Source organism: Patiria miniata, unplaced genomic scaffold (genome assembly GCF_015706575.1).
Source record: "Patiria miniata isolate m_02_andy unplaced genomic scaffold, ASM1570657v1 HiC_scaffold_5, whole genome shotgun sequence".
Classification (NCBI taxonomy): Eukaryota; Metazoa; Echinodermata; class Asteroidea; order Valvatida; family Asterinidae; genus Patiria; species Patiria miniata.
Window position 1 is genome coordinate 21,174,799 of NW_024037072.1, and position 16,172 is coordinate 21,190,970.

Sequence of the window (16,172 nt, forward strand, 5' to 3'; positions counted from 1 at the left end):
AATTATTTAAATATTTAAGAATAGCCAAAAATATCTAAGTTAATTTAATATTACAAGTTCGAGGTCATTTGTTGCCAAGGAGGCTACGCTCTCTTCGCACGAAAAAGGAATATTGCACTTCATTTAAAACCCATAAATCTCAGAATCGGGTGAGAAAAGTGTGTGACTTAATTAACATTTCTACCTTATGTTATGGTTTAAAGATGAGGTCAATGTATCGATACATTGTTCAGACTTGCACATTTTTGCAGTTGCTGTGTTTTTTTTTTGTGTGACTGTGAGTGTGAGTCTGTGTTGCTTTTTGGCCCGGGCCCGGCGGAGGGGGCGGGAGGGGGGGGGGGGTTGAAGTGTAGCGGCTAGCATATGTAACGTTAGACAGTAACACCCCTCATTTAGATTTTTTTTTAGTGTTATTGTTATGTTTAAATGAATTCTGCAACCGCAATCTTTAATTTACATGATTTAAACTACGAAGTGGCTATCGTTACGGCAGTCGTTGTTTAGCGCCCTCTACGATACTTTTTTAATACGCACGCAGTCGCAGGTATATAATTATTTGTTTCCACACGTTTTAGCGAGCAGTGCGACAGCTCAGTCAATAGAGGGTAGGATTTTGCACCGCGAGGTTGCGGGTTTGAATCTCGGTTTTGCACTCGAATTTTTTTCCTTTTGTAACCTGCATGACCTGAGGCTTTGGAGGATTTTTTTTAAAAGGGAAATAAAGTCCGAATTTCATAACATTCAAATTCACTTTTTTCCTTCTATTTTATATTTTCTTGTCATGTTTTTATAAAAGTTGCAGTCTACCGTAACGATAGAAAATGGGAAATGCGTTACGGTTGCCGTAACAATAGCCTCTGCGTTTAAACTAAAGCAATGTCTAGCTTGTCCAGTCTCAAACTCTAGTCTAATGCCTATCGCATTAGAGCTGGAGTCACAACTACGTTACAATCACCGGGTCGTAAGAATCCCGAAATCCCGGACTATGTATCCGTGGTACATTACAGAAACGGTCCATTACAGAAATGTTAAAAATGTAAAAGTACTATAAAAGAAAACTATGACATTGTGGATTCGCTCCCATGTTTACTCAGTCGAGCTGCCCAAGCGCTCACGTTGGATTTGCAGTTAGGCCCTACATCATATATCATGACATTGGGTGCGATCAGAGGATCCGTGCAATCAGTCTATCACACTGTGCTATTGGTCGATCTTGCTGCCATCGGTTGATTGCACAGCAATCAGGCGATCACCTCTTCTTTCTATTTTATTGCTCTAGTCTGGAGGATTGTTTTGAAAAGTCAAGTCTGAGATGTGTCCCACAGGATTGCCAGATTGGCGCTAAATCCCATTTCTGCATGATTGAGTAATAGCACTGATCCATCTATCGCGCCCAACATATAGATGACGTTGATGATAGTTTTTTTTTTGCAATGCCATAACTACAGCAGTTGAAAATTGCATTATTGCCACCATAACAATAGCTAAGTACGTTTGTTTGTTTTTAGTCATGGTGTCCCTCAAAATCAAAAACCTGCTCATTTTCAGCAAATTTCCTAGTATTGCTTTTCATAATTGCCAGCTATTTTGGTGAGTGCATTACTGTCTATGTGTAGGTGTGCACAAGTCAGTTGTGGTAATTGAAAATGTAAGTTGCAAATTTCCATGCAATTAAAAAGTACAGCCTGTCTAAAAAAAATGGTACAATCAGAAAAAAAATTGGTTAAATATGAAATTTCAAAATAAGTCATTCTTACTTGGCATACATGTAATATTAAAGAACAAAGACGGGGCTTTCCAATAGTGTTTGTTTGATCTTATTTGCTTTTGTCAATTCAGAGATATAATCAATTTAGTGCGGTACACCAAAATCGATTTTGTGCCACTTTTATGCATGGGCAGAGTTGTTTCGAGTACTGTGCCTTGCTGTCTTGAAGCTCACAAAAGATTGCAACTTGGCAAAAGAAACAAACTCGATGTTTGTGTTCCGCAGTAAACTGGAGTTATCTCTGGATGGACAAAAGCAAATGAGATGAAACAAAAAGTATTGGAAAGCCTGGTCTTTTTTCTTTAATGTGATGCTCAAAACGACTTACTTATGTTGAGATTTAATATTGAAAAAAAAAATCGTTTTCGATTGTACCAAATTCTTTTGGAGACAGGCTGTACATTGAAGAATAACGAAAATATCAACCAACTGTGCATCTCATTTTGGACCCTGAAAGTAAAGTGGAGCAAAGTTCTGTGAACGTATCCATAAATTTTGTTTTTGTTTTATGTTCCCCTTGTCTAGGCCCAAGTAACCGTGCAGGATGACCGCGGTGTTGATGTCAGCTAACGGTCCAGCTGAGGTCATCAATGCTCGACGCACAGAGTCACTGGATGCTCACAGCATCCTGAAGCTGGTCGGACCTGCTACCGAGCCCCAGTTCGGACTGGTCAATGTTGTCAACCTGATGTAAGACAAATGACAAGGGCCCATTTCACGGCGCTGCTTAACAGTTAGCACAAAAGTTGTGTTTAGCATAGCAGAAAAATTTGCTAACCTTAAGCACTATTTCACGGCGTGTGTGTGCTAACGGTCGCACGTGCATGGAGATTTCCATTGTTACGTCACTAAGTTAAGCAAATTTTTCCTCCGAAGTAAGCATGCCTTTTGCTGTGCTTATGCTTACGGTCTCCATGAAATAGACGGAGGCTCTATTAGCAAAAAAATCATGTGCTTAGCAGCGCCGTGAAATTAGGCCAAGATTTATTTGATTGACCCTTTGGATGCTGTCGTGAAAGAAAGGAAATAAAGATTACATCAACTTATAGAAGTTTCAAAATTGATTTGTTATATCGTGCGCTTGGATACTGTAATTACATTGGTCAAGAACGGCCATGCGTCCAATCTATAAAAACGCATTGTACACTGGTTTACCTCGTATACACGGCACATTGCAGGCCTGCGTGTAGAATCTGCAGGCGCGCTCATGACCGAGATCTGCATGCAATGCACAAACGCGCAGTCTCGTGTCCGACAGGAAAGCCTGCAGTTACATCCCACTGATTTTAATTTATTTCTTGCATATTAAGTTACAATCATTTACCATTTTGACTTATTGGCGATATAGCAAAACAGTTGTTGACAGCTGTGATGTGGGATACGCTGTTTTTAACCCCTCTGGGCTCCGAGAGTGCTATGCGCCCCTCGGATGTTAAAAACTGCATATCCCACATCAGAGCAGTCGACAATTTTCAAATGTATGTGAGTACCTTTGGGAGAAAGGAGTAAAGAGAGGATTTAAGTGATAGGAACAATTAATAATGCAGTGTGTCAGCAACAGTTTAATACTGCAGGCTGTTTTTGTTTAAAAAAGTTTACATCATCGCACAAAACTGAAGTCCTTTTGCTCAAGACTTTTGCACTTTTAAAGTTATTTTGATCTGAGTGTATTTACAAGACTTCCAATTGCATTTGTCGTTGTACGACTACTGTATGAAAGCAACTTCAGACAGATAAATAAATGCAGCATACTTTATACAGGATGGTGACCATGAGGCTAGAAATGTGGCATTTCCAGGACAAAGTCTAAGTGTTTAGAGAAAGTATTGCGAGTTGCTCATATTGTCTCATTTAAACCATAAACTTGAACTTTTATTTTTGGACAGTGAGAAGGCTGTGTTGGCAGTGACTCTGAATAATGACAAGGAGCAGATCTTGGCGCATTCTGCCTTCTTTGATTACCCCAATGTGCCCGACGTTGACCCGGCCAAGTGGCAGGAGTGGCTCAATGCATACTTTGACTGCCAAAAGTGCACTGTGAGTATTGACTCTACAATTAACCCCGCAGCCTCAGCTCAGTTTCATTGAACAGCTAACCAGAAGATACGGCTTTGCAATTTTTGTGCTGAAAAAAAAAATCAAGGAAGCGTAAACTGGCAAAAGTAATACAAATCACATGATACATGTACTTTGAAAATGGGCCATGATCTCATAGGAAAGAGTCTTCATTGTCTGATCAAAGACACAGTCAGGGAACAAATGTGGATGTGAAACAACTGACCTGTGGCTTGGTGGTCAAGTTCATTGTGGTCATGTTAAACTTTTGTGTACTACTACTATGAAGCCAGTTATTTTTGGGAAGAGAGAATTTTGGTAGTAAAAATAAGGGAATAAATGTGTGCTTTGCTGGTTTTAAGCACTCTGTTTAAGACCGGTTGGAGTTTGGATTCTGATAATTACCCAGTATCCAGACTCCAACCGGTCTTAAACAAAGTGTTTAATACCGGCCAAGTATGTATTTATTCCCATTCATAAATACCTTTTCGGTCAAATAATCAAAACTTTTCGGTCCAAAAGTCAAAACAAGTCAAAAAATTTCCAATGAATTTGTTCAACATTATTACCTCATGTTTCCGGGACACCCCTCTAGCTATATTATGCAATGTCCAGTCTCAGGAGTGTCGTAAACAGCTCATTATGTGGAGATTGGCTTGCGCGTACTTCGCGATGTGGCACACAACGCAGCTGTGCCGGTGTAGTGTGAATTTAGGACTATGCAATTTTGACTCACTGGTAGAATTGCGCATGCATACACGAGGATTGTGAACATTCAACCAATAAAATGATAAAAGGCACCAGATTTCATACATTGTAGGAGTCCAAATTTCATGTGACACTGGAAAAGTGTTTAAGACCGGTCAGACGGCCGGCAAGACCGGTCATGTGACAGGCTCTCGACCAATAGGAATAATAGTTTGTATGCTGTTGAAATTGTAAAACTAGCTACAACCTTGTTCATGCAGAGCAGTGTCTTTATGCATAGAACTTAATGTAAATCTTTTAAATATGTCATTCACGTTTATCAGAAACATTCCCTTTGAAGAGTTTTTAAAAGATATTTTATAGAAACTACTAAATGAGGAATGGAAAGTAAACTGATCAAATGCACTAGCCAACTTATAATGCTTTTCAATTGTCCACAGTGTTATTTTAATGTAACTTTGGCTTTTTCATTTACAGCCCTTGAACACGTTGTTCATGCACTACTTTGCAGCCAAACAAGAGTTTTCACATGGAAGTGCCAGGGAAATCATTCGGTAATAAAGAATGATTTTTATTTTTTGCTGTTGCACTTTATATTGTAGAAAAGTTTCTGAATTTATAAACTGTTAGGAGAAGAAAAACGTGTGGATTCTAACTCACATTCAATTTCAATTCAGTTCAATTCAATTCAATGCAATATTACATTTATTTCCATACTGAAACAATAACATAACAGAAAGCAAAATACAATATTGTGGAGGCACAATACTAATAAGCCAAGGCTTGTAGCGGAGTGCCTGTACAAGACAAAACCAAAGACATTGAATAATCAAATAATTAATTAATTAAGTCAAAGACAAAAATAAACAAGAGGACAAAATGATCTGACTAGAAATAAATTAAGAAAAATGACTGGAAAAATCATCTTTCATCTTTTTAGCCTCCTGACGATGGGCAGAGTGTACTGTCTGAAACGTTGAGTTTCCTTCGGTTCTTTTCAGAACGTCACAAACTCACAAAAGAGATTTGTCACATGTTGCTATCTTAAACCTTATTCTTATTGCTGTCTTTACCATGCAAACCTTCAAATCTTAATCAGCATCTTTTCTGTATAAAAGTACTTAGGCAATCAATAATTGCTCAGTGTCAGCCAAAAGACCAGTGTGAAGTTGTCCATTGAGATGTAGATTTTTTTTTGAGTAGAACTATTTTTTCCCTCAATAATCACGACGGTGTATGGGGCGCTGTGGTCCAATGGTTACGGTGTTCGACCCGTGTGCTGTGGTACATGGGTTCGAATCCTGACCGTGTGAACATGGTGCTTGTGCTCTTGAGCAAGGCACTTTACCATTATTGCTTCGTCCTTCGGATGGGACGTAAAGCCGTAGGTCTCGTATGTTGTGTAATGCACGTTAAAGAACCCAGTAATACTTGCCGCTAATTGAAGGGGTTTGCCCTGGTGTTTCTGGCAGAGGCAGCAATTATGCGCCGCAGCACCTAGCAAAAAGATGCTACATAATGGGTCTCATATACTTCATTTACCTGCCTTTGGTTGCATTCTTCCCCAGCGCTTTGTATCCTCTGGCAAAAGGCGCTACATAAATACAGTTATTATTATTATTACATTTGGCAAACTGTTGCAGCACCGTCTTCAATGCGGTACCAGACGTCCACTTCCTGTACCTCGTGGTGCCCAGTGGGATCTACCCGGAGCCCGCCCTGGCCGATATCTTCAAGCCGCTGGACAAGAAGTTTGGGGCCAAGCCCCTGGAGAGTCACTCGGTCTTTGTTTGTCACAGGCACGACCATTGTCCGGTGCTGTTTGTGAGAAAAGCCAGGTGAGTCGTGTGGAGATTGGAGGTAGATGGTGGGTTAATGTGACTGGGCCCAATTTCACGGCACTGCTAAGCACAAAAATTTGCTTACCACAAAAAAAGTCTGGCTTATAAAAGCAGTTTACCAGCCAAAACTCCATGTGATTTTCATGCTAAGCACACAACAGCTGAATACTAATCACGAGCAATAAATATCACGTGGAGTTTTGGTTGGTAACCTGCTTTTATAAGCCAGCCTTTTTTTGTGCTAAGCAAATTTTTGTGCTTAGCAGCGCCGTGAAATTGGCCCCTGGGCCCAATTTCAAAGCTCTGCTAACCACAGAATTCCGTACTTACGATCACCGTTCTGTGCTTACAGCACTAGCCCCTGGGCCCAATTTCAAAGCTCTGCTAACCACAGAATTCCGTACTTACGATCACCGTTCTGTGCTTACAGCACTAGCAAAAAAAAATCTGCGCTAATGCTGTCAGCACAGTCCTTATAGTAAGCCAAAATTTCTCGCTCGCCAGTGAAATACACTTTATACCGTTAGATCAGAATTTTTGTACTATGGTAAGCAGGGATTTTTCGCTAACGTTAAGCAGCGCCATGAAATTGGTCTAATGGTGCCTTATGAGATTGTATGCAGATATGAATGAACTTATGAGGCACAAATGATACTATGTGATGCTGTTTTTTTCCTTAAATGTTTGTCTTGTGCATTACCTTCCTCTCTAGACCAGACAATTTTTGGGGAGAAAAGTTGTTCTTTTTACATGCCGCCGGTTGCCTACTTTTCTGGCGAACACACATATACATACACCTTTTCTGCCTGATAGTATAGCAGTGATTGTGTCCCCTTTTTAAATAATTGGTAGACTGAAGTATATTAGTTGTCAGGAAAATTGATTTCATTAATCTTGCCTTTACCTATTTTAGAGTTGAGGATCATGATGACCTGACTCCCATCTTCAATCGTCAGAGTGACATGTTGAAGACTACATATGGTGATTTCTTTCTGGCCGAGTTGATTGAATCCCAGAATGTAGACAACCATGCCATCATTGTGGAGGTGAGTTAAACCAAACCCCAAAGATTCTATTTATGAAAAGAATTAATACACTTTCGTGAAAGAGAGACATTTGAGTACCCGACTACCGATATCAGGAACCAGTTCCAAATTATGGGAAAGGTTTTGAATGCCAATTGTGGGGAATCTTTATAATGAAATTCAGGCTACGTGGAAAGCCACAACTGATGTGACTTTGATGTGACTTTTTACGCGCGACAGGTGACGCTTGCAAAAGGTGCAGTTTACACTGTAAACCTGTAAGGTCGCAAAGGTCGTTTGAGGTCGCAAATTCAGGTGAAAGATACAACAGTTTTAGAAATTTCACATTCAATTAAAGCTTGCCTGCCTTCCTGGAAATCAAGATTTGGTTCATGTACATCCGAGCTTTTGCTTGTAATCTTCCGTTCTTCTTACCTTTGTTGTTGTTGTTGTGGCGCAGAGTGAAGGCACTGCCGAGGGATTCATGAGCATTTCCAGGAAAGTCAACCTCAATCTGCTCAGCAGCTGTTTTGAGTTGGGCCCCTTCCACGGTCTTCGCAAGCCCCACCCTGACGACGTTCTTGTGCCCCCTACCCCTCCCCCTCAAGGTTAGTGACCGGGGCCCAATTTCATGGCGCTGCTTAACAGTTAGCAGAAAAGTTGTGCTTACTTTATAGCAGAAAATTGTGCTAAACTGAAGTACTATTTCATTGTGTGCATGTGCTAATGGCTGCGCACGCATGGAGATTTCTATTGTTATGTCACTAATTTAAGCAACTTTTTCCTCTGAGGCATGCATGCTTCTTGCTGTGCTTACTGCGTACGGTCTCCATGCAATGGATGGAGGTTCTGTTAGCAGGAAATTGTGTGCTTAGCAGCGCCATGAAATTGGGCTCAGATGTTATGTTACTTTTAAACTTTGGCCAAGTTAATGCGAAGTAGCAGAGTTTCAACAGTCACTCTTACATTTGGTATCAACTGGTTCTCAATGTTGGAAAACAATAAAAACCTGTCAAGTTTTCACCCACATAATGCCCATATTAGTCAGGGTGTCAAACTGAGCAATATATCAAAATGAAATGAAGAACTATTTTGCCGGATCTTGTCAAAAATATCAAAAAAATTGTTCTGTACGATACATTGGACAACTTACATACTTCTCTTTTAGTGTCAGGGTGCATGTTTAGTTTCACAGATACATTTTGTTGCCATTCGAGTGTTTTTGCTAACTAAATGGGGAACCACCAAAATGGGGCAGGAGCATCAGTATGGATGTAGCGGGTTTGAATCCCATTTCATGATAATGCACAGTGTTGTAGTCGAGGCCACAACCTCCGAGGCCGAGGCCAAGGCCGAGGCCACAACCTCCAAGGCCAAGGCCGAGGCCGAGGCCACAACCGTAAGGCCAAGGCCGAGGCCACCACCTCCGAGGCCAAGGCCGAGGCCGAGGCCGGCTGTCAAAACATGTAATAAAATATAAATCACTAAAACAAGGCCAAGATTATGTTGGAGTTTTAACATCTTTTTATTTGAATTCACTGAGTTTTGGAGTGCCTGGCTTACAAATTTACAGCTTGCAATGGGTTTCCTCTTGTAGGGAGTCTGGCGAATTTTATTTGTTTAGGTTAGAAATCTCAAGTTTTGTATCACTGAAAGCAAATTACACAACAAAATCAATGGCGTTTGAGTCAGGCTCATAGGTGTTTGCCCTTTGGAGATACAACAATTTAAATGGCCAAATTTTGAGTTTTTATTCTGTAAGATTTACATCAAAATGCTTAATATCAAAGGAATCCCCATTAAAATAAACAACAACTTGATTTTTGAATCAGGTTTTTACCACTCATACCCAAAAAGTTTCGCCCCCCCCCCCCGACCTTCGCACTGTCCAGGCGCGCGCCGAGCAAACACCGCGCCTGCGACCAGACAATGCCAGACGGCCCGCCATTACGCACGGGCAAAGCATAGTTCCAATCCCGCTCCACACAACGGGATAAGTGTCCACGCATTATCACTGTTAATACCGCAGTACCAGACAAAGTCTGGCAATGGCCAATCCCGCTCCAAACAACACGGAACATGCGTGCATGATATCACTCAGTTCATCAAAATGACCATGAATTCTCGGATCATTCGATTTGAATCCAATGGCTTCGAAGAATTTTAAGATCATGGCAAGAGGTAGGGAGTCCAGAGGTTTTGGCCATATATCTGTAACCACGCAAAATTAGTCAATTTCAAACCGTGCTTATACATGTAATAAGTATCAACATGGCTCTAAAAATACAAAAAAGTATCCTGGTACCACGAGGAATACTGATTCCTATTATTAAAACATTCATTCAGAACTTAGCATTCATTTGGATGGAAAAACGAATTCTGAAATCGCGCTTCCATATCGACCATTTGCGCCAAACATTACCGTGTGAGCCGGAACTTTCATTTAAATCACCGTGTAAAAATAAAATCTACTTGATAAATCGTAACTGTTTTTATCATATCTTTATGAAAAAAAATGGTACGGACTAGTACACTCGATCGTACCCAGAAAGTTCAGACTTTTACTGAAACAGTGGCCTATAAAAAAAAATAATTAAGCTTGTCACTCCTTGCCGCAAATCATTTTTAAAGGTCGGGGTACAGAGGCGAAACGAGAAAATGTTGTACAATACTGCAAACCAGACTAGTCTACTACCACATGTTATTGTACGCAGATGGGATTGGTGCCAGACTTATGTAGTCTGGCACGCGGTAACAGTTATAACGTTTGCACGCACGGAGAAAGCTGAAGCGCAGGCTAGGCGAAGATGCTACGTACGTGAGTACGTTCAATGCAACCATTTCCAGTTCATTCGTGCGTACATTGTATATGCGTTCGTTTCACGGAACCCACTGCGGCAGAATATCGAGGGTTTGATACGGTAAAAAATTAAAATTAATTAGAATAGAAAACACATCAAAATGGGCGGCCTCGAGCCGGCCTCGACCGATTCGCCGAGGCCGGAAGGCTCCGAGGCCGAGGCCAAGGCCGAGGCCTTGCACCTCCGAGGCCAAGGCCGAGGCCAAGGCCATGAAAATCGGCCTCGAGGCCGGCCTCGAGGCCGAGGCCGGCCTCGAGACCTCCAACACTGATAATGCATGTATTTTGTTTTGACATCAGAGGAGCAGCCGGTGGTGATGGAGGATCAGGAAGGAAGTCAGATCGGAGGGGACAAACCAATCTCTAGATCTAGTTCTATCTCCAATAAAGGTACGAGCAATAAAAGTAGTTACAAGTGGCTGTTTGTTGCTAAGGCTTCAACGTTTGTTGTTTAAAATTGGACACGCTGAACTAAATATAAACTTCTATAGGCAATAGGCCATGCCCATTCCAGACTCAGCCTAACAATGTTCAAGTGATGATTATTATTATTATTAATTATTTCAGGTAATGAAACCAAGGATTCCTCAAAAGCCGCTGCGCCCCAGGCACTGTAGCTCGCAATCCTGAAAACCCTATAGAGAGAAGACATTGAGAAAAAATTATGGTTTCAGAGGAGGGAGGAAAATCCCAGAAGAATATTCTTAGAAAAACCAACGGAATCAGGCAGGGAGTGAAAACCCAATCCACATATTGGCCCAGGCGGGATTCGAAAACGGGTCACAGCGGTGGAAGGCGAGGAAAGTACCGCTACGCCAACCTGACTCCCCATATAAAATGACGCAATAGAGTCTGACAGCGGTTAAACGCTGTGTGGTAATGCGCTCAAGTTCAGAATATTTCAGTATTACATTAAGATAGGTTAACCTTATAGTCACTGTAGCGCCCGAAAAGCATTCTATGGTTTTATTGATTCTTCAGTAAATAAACACAATGTAATACAATGTGGTACAAGTGCTAATGGGTTAAACAAAATTGAAAAATGAAATGTGGCACTCTGGTGTTACTTTCCGTACCCTGTTACTTGTAAACTTGATACATGAACTGACATTTGATTTGACATGAGATTAATAACCACTCCCTGGGCAATTGGAATTGCAGTATTTTGGGTGCAAAAATAACCGTATTTTGAATGCATGCATGGGTATATCTATCGTTTAAAAAGTTTTATTGTTAGAAACTCCAAAGGAAATAATTAATAAATAGACATAATGTCTTGCTTGTATGAGTACCAAAGGACTTTGTATGTGGGTTTTCTGTTTGCCCCAGGTGACGGGACTGTCGTACCGACCCCATCCACTGCAACGAGACCAGCCAGTGGCAGCAAGACAACACCAGCTGCCAGCACCTTACCTCCCCAGAGCACGCCAGCACAACCACCCAAGCCAGGAACAAGTGGTCAGTATCTCCAAGTCCCTCCTTTATTTTCTCTCATTTCATTCAGAAAACTTCTTTCATTTCATTCAGAAAGCAGGAGGTCATGGGTTCGAGTCCCACTCAAGTGTTTTTTTCCCCAACTTTCACTCTGGAGGTAACACACTGCGTATGCAGTGTTTATACGTCGGTGAAGGGCAAAACCTACTTTGATTTACATCACCCCGATGCAAAAATCCCATCTTATTAATAGATAAATGTGTAGCAGAATATTTGTATTAGCGTTACTTTGTGTGTAACAAGACTTGGGTGTTTTCTAAACTTTGGACTTGTCTAAAGCTTTGGCTTTGTGCTCTTACCTCATGGTCCTGAATTTCGAGACTGCGGCTCTACATGATTAAATATTTCTGTTACAAAAAAATTATAGGACGCACTGCTTAAGTTTTTCGCTGAAACAATCAAGGAGTGTAGTCATCGTTATTTTCATAGTGTAAAATAACCAATAAATCAAAATATTATTTAAAGACAATTTAAGGTATCTTTCCATAATATACATTTCAAAAAGGCTTGTAATCAGCTGTCCGAATTGTTTATATTTAGTTGGAATAGTCGTATTTTAATAAAAATTGTTGTATCTTTTTTGGTTTTCAGCCAGCGGGGCTGAGTCAACTGATGTGAAGGTTCACACAAAGTTGAGTGATGCGCACATGGCAAGGTATTTTTATGACTGATTTTTGTAAAAACTCTAGGTTTCAGTCTCCATCAAAACCCAATTCAAATGCACCACCTTCATTCAAACGCATTACTGTACCTGCAGTTTTCATATGCAGATAACAACTATATTTGTATAGTAAGGCCAAAAAAAAAAAAAAATACGCGGTCTCTGGTCAGCGCGCGCGTCGATTTTAATCATGCGCGTCAACCTTTTTTTTTCTTTAAATTAACACGAAAGCTACAACAGCGCCCTCTATTGCCGCACCTCCTCAAATTTTTGTTCCAAGGAGCACCAAGGAATGGGGAAATTGCACCAAGGAAAATGATAAAGAGTACCAAGGCAAATTATTGAGGACACCAATGTATAATGAGGACACAAAAAGCAAAATAGTACTCGCCTTTTCTGTACAATTCAAGCTTGAAAAAAAAAAGCCACCCAAAAAAACAAAAAAAAACGCGTCGCCGTATCAATTCTGGAGCTTCGGTCTGACCAGAGACCAACTATTTTTTTGTTGGGCCTAATAGATAACCACTCTGTATCGTTATACATGTAGATAACAACTGTATCTGTATAGGGCTTGCTCAATGACAGCCATTACTGTTGGGAACTGCAGCTGCGTATTTTACGCAGTCAAACAAGCATTGCGCAGTGTTGAAAATGTTTCAAACACGCGCGCTTGGTGCTCGAAATGTGTTCAAAAGACGACGCAGCCGATGCGCGTTATGCAAGGTCATGCTCAAAATGCCGAGCACGTGGATGGTCTGTAGGAAATGACGTCATTTGAACGAGACTTATAGTATCCACTGAATGGAAACTTCCATGAGTAAGGTGTTATGCACCCTTCTTAAGATTTTGAGCAATTTTACTTCGAGCAGTATCAAGCAAATTTTCATAACTTTGGACAGATCTAAGAAATGAATGTCTTACCTTAATGAATATTCCATAATTCTTTATTATAATAAATAAGAAATGTGTTGTAGCTTCCTTGTGTGTTTTTCTTCTACAGTGTTGCCTCATTAATGAGTGACCAGGATGATGCAGAATCTATCAAATCTACAGGATCAAAGGTAAAATCAGTCTGTATTCTACATCTTCGCTATGTCTTTTCCTGTTTATCATAAATGCAGCGTGAGAATACCCCAACATCAAAATTGTGCAGACAGAATTGTAAACACTGTCTCATGTTAATTTGAGCTTCTAAGTCTCTGTGTAGGGCTCGTTCAATGACGGCCATCTTTGTAGAAGAACTGCAACTGCGTATTTTACGCAATCAAGCACGCATTGCGCAGTAGGGCTGAGTCAATTCGAATAATTGAATATTCGAATATTCGACCTTCCAATCGATCGAATATTCGAATATTCGGTTATTTGGCCATTCCAAATTCCCTCAAAAGCAAAAATATGCCATACATGTACATGTAGTCAACGTACGTGCGCATGTCAGCATGCCATGCAAGATTTCTTCACAGGTAGGTCAGGTATTTGAAAACAATCAGTTGTTCTTCAGTCGTCAGTAATTTAAAGATTAACAATAACCAGAGAAGCTAGAGTGAAGGATTCCTTGTTTGCATGGGGGACGTATTAAGCCGTGAACCCCAAACACGGCGGGTGGCGTCAGCTATTGTGACTCTCCGACCCTTAACTCACAAACAGGAACCGGGCATATCTATTACTGGAAGCTTCTTGAAGTCTACAAAACGGTGTACTTCCTAGTCACAGTATTGAGGATAAAAAAATCACTTTTATAATAATAACTCGCACTTTTGTCACCAAGAATTGAGGAAATGATTTTATATCATTTTAAATAAACTTATTCTCAACAACCAAAAACTCCAAGAAAAAAACCTATGATATTTAATGTCTTTATTCAATGAAATATGGGTCTTTGAATTGTAAATGCATATTTAAGTTTATGCAAATAATGGGCGTGGGCGCGGCATACACACGCCCCAGCTTGACACGTGCAAAGCAGTATTTCCTTGTTTGCCCAGTGCCCACAGGGGATGTATTATAAGCTGTGTACCCAAAACACGAAGGGTGACATTTCAGCAAAAAAATTTTTAAAATCGCCAGCCGAGCTCCGGCGGGCGCATTGTTGGCGGGCTAATTAGGGCACAGGTGCGCTGACCCGGTTCTTTTGTCTGGCTAAGTGCGTGCTCTGGAGATAACTTTCTAACAAATAGGCCACTAAAAGGTTTGGATATTCCAACTTGCAACATTTTGATACATTTTGTCGAGCTGTGGTTTTCTATGCTGAGAATCAGGGGTACGGTGCGGTGAGTTGACCGCGAAGTCTGTCTGGCGAAATAAATGAGAGCTCTTTTGAGTTTGAAATCCTCTCTGTTGTCTGCCCTTTTTCTTGCGTTTTGCTCGACTTGGAGTACATAAGCCAGAGGTTCCCGCTATTATTACTGAAAGTATAATTGCTGAACTAGTTTTTGAAGTGTTTATGTATGTTTTATTTGTGCAAATATTGGGTGCAATTAGCAGACTAACCCAGCGAACAAAGCTGACGGACAGCGAACGAAAATGTGTTCGATAAAAGGGTGCTCTGATCAGTTGAGAGAACTAGATTATTTTGTACATGTACATGTATATAATTACGGAGGCATTGAGGCGAACATCTAACAGCCATAATAAATTTACCCCTAAAAGTAAACAAGAAATTCTTTTAGAAAAATCCCAGAGTCCGTAAATGAACCAAGGTTTTCAAAACGTTTTAATGTAATGTTGGGGTTCATGACAAGTTTTCTACAACACCGCCACGTGCTGTGAGCAGCATACTGCGTGCAAGGCGATTCCCTATAATCACGTGCATTCGACACGATTGAACAGGCGATGGAAAACTTTGGGGGGAATTGGCTTCGCTGTATCAGTGTAATGTACCGCTTCTTGTGAGACCCTGTGCGAGCAGTACGTCCTCAAAATAAGTACATGAAAACGGAAAATACAAAGGCCCACACAGAAAAAAGAAATCAAGTTCTTTGCATGAGATTGCAGAGGTCAATAGCCGATCCAGTAAGCCCCTCCCAATGCGCACGTGGGCAAATTAACACGTGCTCCTCTCCAATGCCACGCTGCATTTTCCTATGCTGCACACATGTACATGTAACACCAACGCGCGGGGAAACTTGCCAGGATCGCATCGGGGAAAAACAGCGGCGGTTTTCTTTTGAAAGTAGGGATTGTAAGTAGGACAACAACAAACAAAAATACGGACAACGGAAACGTTACTACTCATGCTAGAAGTTTGATATGAAAAGGTGTCAGGAAGTGTTTTGTGAAGACATGAAAGACAAAATCTTGTTTATCTTGTCGGAAGCATCAGCGATTGGTGTTGCAGTCCGGTGTTAAAAAAATGGGTTGGCTTTACTGCAAGCACTCCCAAAGCAGAAGTAATATATGTATGGCATTATTGCTTGGCATATACAAGCTACTTTTATGGGGTTTTTTGGCAGCAACTTGAAACTTAACTTTGAGAATACACTTTTGTTGTTAAAAAAAAAGTTTTTTCCACCTTTTTATTTCATTGCATATCACCACCGAATATTCTTATTCGAAAATAAATATTCGAATATTCGTTTATCGATCGAATAACCGAATATCCGAATATTCGGCACAGCCCTATTGCGCAGTGTTGAAAATGTTCCAAACACGGGTGCTTGTTGTTCAAAATGTGTTCGAAATACAACGCAGCCGTTGCACGTTATGCAAGTTGAGGCTCAAAATGCCGATGCACGTGGATGGTCTGTAGGAAATGACGTCA

At 40.8% G+C, this 16,172-nt stretch overlaps 1 protein-coding gene across 1 annotated transcript in view; it reads left to right on the top strand.

Moving 5' to 3' along the window:
- The first annotated feature begins 62 nt into the window (after positions 1–62).
- Positions 63–16,172, top strand: part of LOC119740914 (cilia- and flagella-associated protein 61-like) — a 36,246-nt gene continuing 20,136 nt past the window's right edge. The window contains exons 1-11 of the mRNA XM_038216393.1: positions 63–149; positions 2,294–2,458; positions 3,655–3,805; positions 5,009–5,085; positions 6,175–6,369; positions 7,286–7,418; positions 7,858–8,005; positions 10,558–10,647; positions 11,587–11,715; positions 12,343–12,406; positions 13,413–13,473. Coding sequence (XP_038072321.1) covers positions 2,313–2,458; positions 3,655–3,805; positions 5,009–5,085; positions 6,175–6,369; positions 7,286–7,418; positions 7,858–8,005; positions 10,558–10,647; positions 11,587–11,715; positions 12,343–12,406; positions 13,413–13,473 — 1,194 coding nt within the window. The 5' untranslated portion in view covers positions 63–149; positions 2,294–2,312. The remainder of the gene's footprint in view (positions 150–2,293; positions 2,459–3,654; positions 3,806–5,008; positions 5,086–6,174; positions 6,370–7,285; positions 7,419–7,857; positions 8,006–10,557; positions 10,648–11,586; positions 11,716–12,342; positions 12,407–13,412; positions 13,474–16,172) is intronic.